Source organism: Rhinatrema bivittatum, chromosome 19 (assembly GCF_901001135.1).
Source record: "Rhinatrema bivittatum chromosome 19, aRhiBiv1.1, whole genome shotgun sequence".
Lineage (NCBI taxonomy): Eukaryota > Metazoa > Chordata > Amphibia > Gymnophiona > Rhinatrematidae > Rhinatrema > Rhinatrema bivittatum.
The window spans coordinates 28926834-28938865 of record NC_042633.1 but is presented as its reverse complement, the minus strand read 5'-3'; the positions used below and the strand labels follow the sequence as shown (position 1 = coordinate 28938865).

The 12032-nt window shown below is 48.0% G+C and overlaps 1 protein-coding gene across 2 annotated transcripts in view; it reads left to right on the top strand.

Moving 5' to 3' along the window:
- The window catches only part of ABHD16A (abhydrolase domain containing 16A), a 50925-nt gene that overhangs the window by 22904 nt on the left and 15989 nt on the right, over positions 1 to 12032 (top strand). For both annotated transcript variants that reach the window (XM_029584391.1, XM_029584389.1), the window contains exons 7-11: positions 5046 to 5168; positions 5447 to 5561; positions 5781 to 5882; positions 10700 to 10763; positions 10872 to 10921. In XM_029584391.1, the coding sequence (XP_029440251.1) occupies positions 5046 to 5168; positions 5447 to 5561; positions 5781 to 5882; positions 10700 to 10763; positions 10872 to 10921 (454 nt within the window). The remainder of the gene's footprint in view (positions 1 to 5045; positions 5169 to 5446; positions 5562 to 5780; positions 5883 to 10699; positions 10764 to 10871; positions 10922 to 12032) is intronic.

Sequence of the window (12032 nt, the reverse complement as noted above, 5' to 3'; positions counted from 1 at the left end):
ACAGCCTGTAACCTCAGGTTCGGTGCAGGCTAGGGACAGCATCAGGATGTGCAGGGCGTGTTCTGCAGCCTGTGTTGGGGAGGGGGGGGAGGATGGCTACACATAATTTTATGACTTCAGGGGGTCCGGATCAGCGGACCATGTTAAGTGGGGGATCCCTAGTGTCCCTGGAGGCTGCAGTGGTCATTTTGCAGCCGCAGGGTCCTGAGCAAGAGACAACCCCTCCCTTGAGCCCAAAGAGGCAGCAATGCCAGGAGGCCTTAACCCCAAGGGCTAGCACAGCAGTGGCTGCTTCCCCCTTGCTGGACATATCCACTTTGCCCTGGTGGAATTTTTTAAGGACCTGCAGAGTTTTTCGTAGGGCAGGCTGTAGTGTGAACTGCTCCAGCTCAGCCAGTCCCTTCAGCCCTCTTACACCCACAAAGGAGGAAGTGGGCCAGTGCGGCAGTGGAAAAGATCATGCCTGAGGAGGATCTCTTGGGTTCAGAGCATTCCCTGAACAATTATGCAAAGTTTCCTCTGGATAACGATGACGACGGCTTGGAAGAAGGGGAGGACTATGCTGCGGCCTTTTCATAGGGATGAATTGACATCCCTGATTTCTTAGTCCCTGCCTACTACCCTTAACAGAATCATGGGGGAAACCTGCATGGCGCGGCGTTTCTACCATAAGATTACTGGGCAGGCTGGATGGACCATTTGGTCGTCGTCTACTGTCATTACTACCGTATGTTACTAAATGTTAGATTGTGGAGGACAAAAAGGATGATTCCGCTGCTCCCAAGGAGTTACCCCATCATGGTCAGTTTATGGAAATTGTTGCATTTTTTTCCCATTGCACCAGGCAGTGCAGGATTGATTGATCTGGAATGGGGAACCCCAGAGGCTAACGTTAAGGGGGGGAGGGGTTCGCTCCCATGCCATGATGTATCCACTGGACCCTCAAGTGAACGAAAAGTACCGCTTTCCCTGAGTTAGATGCCTTGGTGTGCTCGCTGACTAAGAGAAACACTATTCCGATCGAGGGTGGTACTGCTCTCAAGGATGCCCGGTATTGAAAGATAGAGGCCTTTGAGGCTGTCGGCCTAGCTCTGCAGATCTCTGCCTGCTTTTGTATTGTGGCAAGGTCTGGGTTGTGTCTTGTGCAAGAGTAGTTGAGGAGGATTCCCCATCAAAAGTAGCAGGGGGCTACTTTTCTGGCTGATGCCGGGTACAACTTGCTTCGCCAGAGGGGTAGTCTCCACAGTGGTAGCTCGGTGGCGGCTTTGGATGCACCATTGATCAGTGAGTGCTATTTCTAAGCTCAACTTGATAAAGTTACCCTTTAAGGAGCGGCTTAGAGAAGATAGGCAAGGCATGGGGGGACTGGAAGGCACTGAGACTCCGTGAGGATAGGACTAAGATTTCATTTCAAACTTTCTCCTCTCATGGTCACTTTCAAGACTTCAGGAGGATCTGCCAAGGACACAGTTCATCAGGGCAGCAGATGTGGGTGTATTCCAGGATCCAGGCCTTTCGTCCCAATGAGGGAGGGAAGGACGGTTCCATGGGGCCTGGTTCCTCTAGAGCAGCACACTGAGTGCTTGGTAGCCCCTCCTCCAGTCCTGGAGATCAGTGGTCGTCTGTCTCTTTTATCAGAAGTGGCCCCAAATTACAATGCAACAGTGGGTCCTAGATGTTGTGCAAAATGGTTATGCCCTGGAATTCGTGCGTCCCAACCCTTTTATGGTTTCCCCGTGTCATTCTGCATGGAAAAGTGAGGCAGTGGAGTTTACTCTCCACAGACTTTTCAACTTGAAGGCCTTCATTCCGGTGCCGAAAGGATAGGAAGGACAAGGGCAGTATTCCATTTACTTTGTGGTCCCAAAGAAAAATATTTTGGGTTTTGTTTTTGCTCCATTCTGGACCTGAAGTGGTTAACGACTTCCTGAGGATAACTCACTTCTGGATGGAAACCTTGCAGTTGGTGATTCTGGTGGTGCAGAAGGATTTCTGATGTCCTCAGACTTGACAAAGGCATATTTGCACATTCCAATCCGGAAGGATCATCTGCATTTTCTTCAATTTGCAGTGTTGGGATGGTATTTTCAGTTTCAGGCTCTGCCCTTTAGGTTGGCAACTGCCCCAAGATAATCTGATTGTGGCAATGCAGCGCCAGTATCCTGGTGCAACCTTATCTGGACGGTTGGCTGATAAGAGCCAGAACCTATTGAGAGCATCACAGCTTCACAGCACATGATCCAACTGTTGCAGGACTTGATTGTCAATTTTCCTAAGAGTAATTTTCAGCCGTCTCAGAACCTCGTTGTTCAGGGGGCTTAGTTTGATATGCAGGTAAGCTGTGTGTGCCTATCGGAGCAGCAAGTGCAAACGTTGTGTAACTAGATCCAGAAATTGGGGACAACCAGGAATCCAACCATATGGTCCTATGTGCAGACTCTTGGACCTAGTGCCATGGACAAGAGCGCACAGGTGTCCTCTTCAGAGGGCCTTGCTTTTCAGATGCAGTCCCCAGTCCCAAGACTACTCGGTGAGGTTGCTGCTGTCAGAGTTGGCCAAGCAGAGCTCACAGTGGATAGACCATAGACAGACAGGAGAGTGGATTTAGTACCGCCAGTCTGGATCATCATGATGACAGATACAAGCCTGTTGGGTTGGGGGGCACAGTGTCAGGAGCAGGTGGGTCAGGGACAGTGGATCTCCAAGGAGGTGTGCCTGGTCCATCAACAGTCTGGAGGCCAGGGCGATTCAGCTTGCGCTCCTCAAGTTTGTGCCTCGGTTAGTAGACCACATGGTCAGAGGTGGCCCCAAATTGCAATGCAACAGTGGGTCCTAGATATTATGCAAATGATGTCTTAATAATGCCACAGTAGTAGTGTACATAAATCATCAAGGTGGAACCAGAATTCCTCAGGTGTTGTCTGAGATGGATCTACTTCTCCCTTAGGCGGAACTGAACTTGTGAGCCTTGTCAGCGTCTCCCATAGTGGGCACAGACAATGTACAGGCAGACTACCTCAGTCGCAGTATATTAGATCCACTGGAGTGGAGTCTGTCATCAAGGACTTTCGCTCTGATTGTTGACAGGTGGGGACTGCCGGTATTGGATCTGATGACGACCAGCAGCGATGCCAAGGCGCTCAGGTTTTTTCTTTGATGCAGGAGTGGCTGACTGAGGGCAGGTTATATTTGTTTTCTCCTTCACCTATGATAGGCAGAGTGCTTCAAAAGATTGTAGTTATTTTAGTGGTTCTGAATTGGTCTCTGTGGCTGTGGTACATGGATCTCTGGCACCTACTATGCAACAGTCCTCTTTGACGCCTGTCTCAAGAGCATTGCTGGCTCCGGATCCAGTGGCTCACGAGGATCCGGATCAATTCTATCTTTCAGTTTGGCCCTTTAGAAGTCGCGTTTGGTAATGAAAGGTTATTCTTTGGTAGTGGTGGCAACACTCCTGAGGGCTAGGAATTTCTCCGTTTCCTTTGTTTATGTATGGATTTGGAGAATTTTTGAGGAGTGGTGTTCAGGTTTGGGCACTTGTTGGTTCTGGTGATTCTGGATTTTCTGCAGGAAAGCCTTTCTAAGAGCATGGCTCTTAATTCCTTAAAAGTCCAGGTGATGGTTCTGTCTTGCTATAGAGGTCGGATTCAAGGTAGGCCCCTATTTTCTCATCTGATGTCTCATTCTTTGAGCACATTAGACCTCTGCTATAGGTTCTGGTTCCGCTTTGGGATCTGATCTTGGTTCTTTTGTACTTAGCAGGGTCAGAGTTCTCCCCTTTTTGGGATATTTCCTTATGGCTGCTTATCATGAAGATGGTCTTTCTTGTTGATTACATAGGATAGGCTTCAAATTCGAACAATAACTTCCTTTCTGCCAAAGGTGGTGTTGGACTTTCACCCAAATCAGTCCTTATTTTCCTTTAACAGTCAAGTGGATGCTGAGGATTTCACAGTTCTTCGCCTTTTGGATGTGAGGAGACAACTGTTGAGATACCTCAAGTTTACCAATGTTTTTGAGAGTTCAAATCATGGTTTTGTGCTCTCTGGTGGGATGCACAAATGTGAGGCAGCCTCTAGGGCTATGGTAGCATGCTGGATTAAAGAAGTGATTACAGCAGCTTATGTGGTTTCTGGTACTGCTCATTCCATGAGAGCGCAGGCAGAGTTGCAGTTGATGTCTCCTTGGAGATTTGTAAAGCAGTAACTTGGTCTTCCTTGCAGGCCTTCGGTAGACACTGCCGTCTGGATGTCAGGGTTCAAGAGGGGGCCTCCTTTGCCTCAGAGGTGTTGCATGGGGCTTGGGTAGCATCCCGCCTTAGTAGAGAGTAGCTTGGGTACATCCTGTTAGTATGGACTGGACTGACTGGATGAAGAGGAAGGTGAAATTACGACTTACCTGATAAATTTCCTTTCCATTAATACAGTCAAATCAGTCCATGATCCTTCTTGTGCTGCTGGTATATTTTTTTTCTCGGTCTTCATGTCTTCTAGTCTTTGCAGATGCTGTGAATGCCGGTGTTAGTGAAGTTGATGGGCGTCTTCAGCTAATTTCCTTCGGTGTGGTGAGTATTTATTTTTAGTTATTGTTGACAGCTCTTCCTCTATTGTTGCTTCCTTGTTCTGGAAGTCCACGGGATATAATAAAAAAAATAAACAAAAAGGGAGCCTGTTGATCTCTTTCTCCATCTGCTGGTTGGTGTGCAGAGCCTGTTGCTCTGGATTGGTCTGACTGTATTAAAGGAAAGGAAATGTATCAGGTAAGTAGTAATTTCAGGGTGTAATAAATAAAGCAGGGACAATAATGCAGGTTCAGGAACTGCTGAGGGGAAAAAGGGGGCAGGAGAGGCAATAACCAGATATAGGAGTTGCTGAGAAGAGCGGACATAGTTGGTTTTCAAGGTTGTGAGGATATATCTGTGCTATGACTCCACAAGCCAGCCTTAGGCAGTGACACGGCTGCTCTCCCCTATGTCACACGGCTGTTTTGGGTCATTGCTGCACGTGCAATGCTAATATTCCTTCTTTCGTCGTCTTTCCCCCCAGCAAGGAGCGGCAGGGGGCCCGGTCTTTTGCGGGAGTCTCGCTACTGAAGCCTGAACCGCGCCCAAGAGGAGCAGCAGATGGAATCCTACATCGCATGCAAAAGCTTCCCTGCCAGATCATCAGGTGCGTGCACTCTCTCTCCCTTGTAAGCAGAGAAGCGTGGGCATGGTGGCTCCCCAGTGAAGAAACCCTGATGAGAGCCAAATGAAGGCTGTGCATGATATTGTCTTGACGTGAGCCTGATTGGGAAAAGCATGAGGAGAGATTCTGATGAGAGACAGATGGGGGCAGAATGACTTTTAGATGAGAGCCAAATAGGTAGGAGCAAGAAAGGGGCTTCTCCCTGTATTGTTGATGGCTGGTCTTTGCTGGGTCCTATGACCCTTGCCCTTCTCTTGCAGTTACTTACTGGCGCACTCCTTCGGGCGTCGGATGGTGTACCCTGGCTCTGTCTACCTGCTGCAGAAGGTGGTGATGCCCATGCTGTTGCAAGGCCAGGCCCGGCTGGTGGAGGAGGTGAGCCAGGGGCAAGGGGGAGACAGACTCTTCTCTGCTTTGAGCCCCACATTGTGACAAACCTCCCATGGGCCAGTACTTCCCTTGCCTTTAGACGTTGGGTGTGTTAGTGGGCTGGGAATGGCTAGCAATAGCCTCTGGCCTGGTGGGCGCACATGGACCTCAGTAGTCACTTTCCTTCTCTTGCTTATCTCCCACTTCACGGCGATGTGTCTGCAGTATAACGGGAAGCGGGCAAAGCTGGTGGCCTGTGATGGGAACGAGATCGACACCATGTTCGTGGACCGGCGGAAAGAGCGCACGGAGAGAGGAAAGAAGCTGGTGAGCTGTGACACTTTGCCTCTTTTCTTCTGGATTGCTGTCTCCTTTTTTTGTCCCCATACCTGTTGTTTTACCAAAAATTTGGCATTCAGAACATAGAAAGGACCTTAGAAACAAGAACAAAGGGAAGAATATCTGGTAAAGCTGAAAAGTCAGGATGGCAAAAGTATATATGGAAAATAAAATAGCCAAAAGGTATATCTGCAAAACAAGAAAGACCAAAGGTGAAATTGTAGACTGAGAGCAGGAGAAAAAAGCTGAAATGCTAAATAAATACTTCTGTTTAATGTTTGCTCCAGAAAAGAGTAGAAATGGATCATTATTGGTTGGAAGTTACCATATGGGAGTGGGGTAGATACCACACCATTTACAAAGAGACGGTTTGGAAGGAACTAGCAAAACCAAAGGTGGACAAAATCCACTGGAAAAGATACAGAAGAGGGCGACCAAAATGATAAAGGGGATAGAATGGCTCACATATGAGGAAAAGCTAAAGAGGTTAGAGCTGTTCAGCTTGGCGAAGAGACGGCTGAGGGAGGGATATGACAGGTCTATAAAATCATGAGTGGATTAGAATGAGTAAATGTGAATTGGTTATTTACTCGTTCAAGAATTACAAAGACTAGGGGGCACTCCGTGAAGTTAGCTAGTAGCACCTTTAAAAGAAATGGGAGAACATTTTTTTTTACTCAACACACAATTAAGCTCTGGAATTCATTGCCAGAGGATATGGTGAAAGCTGTTCGTGTAGCTGGGTTTAAAAATGTTTGGACAAGTTCCTGGAGGAGAACTGTTGTTGACCAGGTGGACTTGGGGAAAGCCGCTACTTCTTACTGAGCGTTAGCTATATGGGATCTGTTTACTGCTTGGGATCTTGCAAGGTTCTTGTGGCCTGGTTTGGCCTCTGTTGGAAACAGGATGCTGGGCTTGATGGACCCTTGGTCTGATCCAGTATGGCAATTCTTCTGTTCTTAAAGATGATTAGTAGAGTGCTTTGGGGATCAGTCCTAGGGCTGCTTCTGCTCAACATATTTGTGAAGTGCAATGCAGAGGGGTTAGAAGGAATAGTTTGCATTTTTGGAGATCACACAAAGATCTGCCAGCAGGATGATCACCCCTGAGGGAGCAGACAGAATAAGAAGTGATCTAAAAATGCTTGAGAAGTGGTCAAAATGCTTGGCAGTTAAGATTCAGAGTCATGCATTTGGAGTGCAGAAATATGAGTTGGAAGGTGAAGAGATGATGTGCAGTGAACAAGAGCGTTATCTTGGAGTGATAGTGTTGAGTATGCTCTCAAGGTAATATCTCTAATGTCCAGGTGGGGGCCCACCTCAGCACCAGTGATCATCCAACGGTTTGGTTTGATAGCGCAAATAGGATATGGAGAGGTCACACGAAGACCCGAGTTTTAAATTTCAAAAATACAGACCTTGTGGAAATGGGGACGTACCTGGAGGTAGAACTAGACGCCTGGGAGAAAATGGGTGCAGTGGAACAACAGTGGGCCAAACTAAAAGGAGCAATTACAAAGGCAACAAATCTAAATGTTAGAAACGTAAACAAAAGCAAGAGAAATAAGGAACCGATCTGGTTCTCAAAGGAGGTGGCTGACAAAGACAAAAAGAGCAGCGTTCAAGAAATATAAAGGATCCCAAAGGGAGGAACACAGGGAAGAATATCTGGAGAAACTGAGGGAGAGGAAGAAAATAATCAAGAAAGCGAAAAGTCAGGCAGAAGAAAGGATTGCCAAAGAGGTAAAGCGCGGTGACCAACATTTTTCAGATACATCAGAGAAAGGAGAAAGGTCCGAAGTGATAAGGTGACAATGATCAATGTGCGGAGATAGATGAAGAAATGGCCGAAATATTAAACAAATACTTCAGTTCAGTGTTCACTAAAGAGGACCCTGGAGAAGGACCCTCGCTAGTTAATGAGACTGTGGATGGGAGTGGAGTAGACAAATCCATTTACAGAAGAGACTGTATGGGAGGAGCTAGGAAACCTGAAAGTGGACAAGGATGAGATTCATCCCAGCTCAGAGATGTGCTGGAGGGGCCGCTGCATTACCTGATCAATAGATCCCTGGAAACGGGAGTGGTACCGAGTGATTGGAGAAGAGTGGTGGTGGTCCCGCTTCACAAGAGTGGGAGCAGAGAGGAGGCCGTAGGTTAGCCTCACCTCGGTGGTGGGAAAAGTAATGGAGTCGCTGCTGAAGTAAAAGATAGTGAACTATCTAAAATCTGGTGGGTTGCTGGACCTGAGGCAGCATGGATTCACCAGGGGGAAGGTCCTGTCAGACAAATCTGATTGATTTTTTGATTGGGTGACTAGAGAATTGGATCAGGAAGAGTGCTCAATGTGATTTACTTGGATTTTAGTAAAGCTTCTGATACGGTCCCACATAGGAGACTCGTGAACAAAATGAGAAGCTTGGGAGTGGGTGCCAAGGTAGTGGTGTGGATTGTAAACTGATTGACTGACAGGAGACAGCGAGTAATGGTAAATGGGACCTACTCTGAAGAAAGAACGGTGTTAAGTGGAGTGCCACAGGGATCAGTGTTGGGACCAGTTCTGCTCAATATCTTTGTGAGCGACATTGCGGAAGGGATAGAAGGTAAAGTTTATTTGTGGATGATACCAAGATCTGCAACAGTGTGGACATGCCGGAAGGAGTAGAGAGAATGAAAAGTGATTTAAGAAAACTTGAAGAGTGGTTGAAGACTTGGCAGCTGGGATTCAATGCCACGAAATGTAGAGTCGTGCATCTGGGATGCAGCAATCCAAAAGAGATGTATGTGATGGGGGGGAAAGACTAATATGCACGGAGCGGGAGAGGGACTTTGGGGTGATAGTGTCTGATGATCTGAAGGCGGTGAAGCAGTGTGACAAGGTGATAGCTAAAGCCAGAAGAATGCTGGGCTGCAGAGGGAGAGGAATCACCAGTAAGAAAAAGGAGGTGGTGATCCCCTTGTACAGGTCCTTGGTGAGGCCTCACCTGGAGTACTGCGTTCAGTACTGGAGCCCGTATCTCAAAAGGGATAGAGTCAGGATGGGAGGCGGTCCAGAGAAGGGCGACCAAAAGGGTGTGGGGTCAGCATTGGAAGAGCTCCTCATGAGGCTGAAGGATCCTGAATGTGAGAGGAGGTGCGGGGGAGATTTTATTTATTTATTTTATTTTTCTATACCGACATTCGATCTGAGATATCACACCGGTTTACATTCAGGTACTGTAGGTATTTTCCCTATCCCCAGAGAGCTTACAATCTAAGTTTTGTACCTGAGGCAATGGAGGGTAAAGTGACTTGCCCAAGGTCACAAGGAGCGACAGTCAGGACTCGAGCCCTGGTCTCCAGGTTCGTAGCCCAGTGCTTTAACCTCTAGGCTATTCCTCCTCCCTATGAGATATGATGCAGACCTTCAGATACCTGATTTTAATTATGCATAATTGTCAAACCTTTTCCATTGGAAAGAAATCACTAGATTTGAAAAGAAAAGAAACTCCAGGGAGGAAGACTCAGAGCCAATGTCAGGAAATATTTCTTCACGGAGAGGGTGGTGAATACCTGGAATGTGGTGAAGATGAAAACAGCGAAGGAATTCAAAGCGGCATGGGATAAACACTGTGGATCCCTAAAGGCTAGAGGTTGAAAATAATGAAAAGAGTGCATGGGGGTAACTGGGGATAACTTGCTGGTGTAGCAGTTGCTACCCTTAACAGATAAACCTTGATACTGTTAATGCAACTCCATCAGTGCTCTCTGCTTCTATGGCAGAGGGAAAAGGGGAATTGGATTGAGACAGCAACCAGTGAGTGAGGACCCCGACTTTTACGGTTTGGGGAATAAATAAACATGGGGGTAACTTGCTGATGTGGTGCTTACTACCCTTATCACTAAGCCTGATACTTTTGATACGGCTCCATCATTGCTCTCTGCTTCCATGGCAATGGTTAAGGGAAATTGGATTCAAACAGCATCCGAGGGCCCTGACTTTTACGGTCTGGGAATCTGATAAGCACGAGGGTAACCTGCACAGTGCAGCAGATACTGGCATAAGATTGCTGGGCAGACTGGGTGGACCATTTGGTTCCTTTCTGCCGTCATTTCTGTGTTGAAGGTAGTGAAATAGCATGATACGGTGTGGCCAGAGCCAGGCAGATACTTGCGTGCATAGGGAAAGGCATAATGAGTATATATAGGAGGTGATAATGCCACTGATCAGGTCATTGGTGGGTTCAGTTCTGGATGGCTATATCTAAAAAGGGATAGAGAAAGGCTAGAGGCAGTTCAGAGAGGCAACCAAACGTTGTATGAGAACAGACATACGGACCTAAATGTGTACATCCCGGAGGAAAGGAGAGACGGGGGTGTGACAGGCATTTAAATCCCTGAAAAGTAGTATTGGTAAGGGAAATTGTAAAATTAGGGCTCATGATGTGAAGTTCCAAGGCAGGAAATATTTCTTCACAGAAACAGTGGGGGATGCCTGGAATGCCCTTCTGGAGGGAGATGGTGGTGGAGGCCTAAATGGGATAAGCACAGAGAATCCATAGTAGTGTACTGGGGGCACCTGCATGGAGCAGCAGTTACAATCCAAAACAGCAGTAGTATTCTTGCATCTGATAGGATGTTGGCCAGGGTTGAGAGATCAAGTGGATGACCCAAGGCGGGAGTTGGGTTGCATTTGGGAGTTTATATACTCCTGTATCTAGACTGGATGGGCCAGTTTGGTCTTTATCTGCCGTGCTTCACTCTGTCTCTCTCTACCTGTGGATTACTGTAACTTCACGCATTCTCTGTTTCTTCTTCTCCCTGTAGGTAATCTGCTGTGAAGGAAATGCGGGCTTTTATGAAATTGGCTGTATAGCCACACCTCTAGAGGGTACCCTCACTCTCTGTTTTTGGAGATGGGAAGGATTTTGGGCATGGGCTGAAGGGTATTAGTAAGATCTCCTCCTCTCACCCCTCTCTCCTCTGTTTCGTCTTGCAGCGGGATATTCCATCCTGGGCTGGAACCACCCCGGCTTTGCTGGCAGCACGGTGAGTCCCAAGAAGCAACCAAATAATGAATAATACTGTCGTTCCAGCAGCACTTACTAGTCACGTTGAAAAAGAAAAGCCGCCTTTTCACCAGTTAATCTTCCTGGGGGGGGGGGGGGGTGAGAGAAGGAGGGATAGTGTCAGAAGCTGGGTGGCAGGTGAGCAGGTTATGGGCTTGATCTTGCCCCCATGGCATCTATGGAAGTTGGCCAGCTCTCAGGACCCAGCTATTCGCTGTTTTACATGGTGTTCATAAGGGCGAGGCACTGGCCCGAGCAGCCACCCCAGCCTTTCTAAAGCAAATGCAATGACATGAATTCACTTGTTCTTGCTAGGATAGTGAATGCAGGGCAGTTTTGAACAATCCGCGTGGAGCCCAGACGCTTTTAGCCTGCATGCGGTGCAGCTGGAACACCCCCCCCGCCCCCCCGCGGAGTTTCCCTTTGGAAAACTTAACAGCCATGGAGCGCAGGCACTGAAAGCGTCCGGGTACTTTGCACCTCCTATCTGTGCAGGCTGCAGCCCAGGAGCAAAGTGGTGCCCGTACGTTTGCAAATCGAATGCATGCATGTCGTCTTGATCCCCGAGCCTAAAAACCCCCCACAGGAACATCAGGTATGAGTGTGCTGGAAGGCTGTGCTTCCTGCTGGCGGGGCGTTTTCCCACTAGCCAGTTCGCCCAGGCAAATCGCTCTTTACCCATGCAAATAGCTTTGAAAATATCCCTCCCAAAATATCTGAAAGGACTTGGCACAGGCAGACATGGCGTACCCCATCGCTTTTAAAACGAAGAGGATGTTTCGCTCTTGTGTTTGGCTGTCGGCGCCTGAAAGCTCTTGACCCATGCACGCTGGAGGTTCCTTTCTGCTGAGGGAAAGCTGCAGAGAAGCTGCTCCTTCTGTTTCCCAAAGCCCCATCTTCAGAGCCAAGTCCTGGCATCCGCTGCGGGGGAGGTAAAACCAGGGTCGGCTCCCTGATGACCTGGAGCTGCCAAGGGATTCTAAATAGGCTGAAAACTTGTCGTTTGCTCTGTATTTCTGCAGGGGGAGCTTTGCACACTTTGAGGCCGATGCAGTCGAGTGCGCGTAAAAAACAGGCGGCCAAACCGGCTG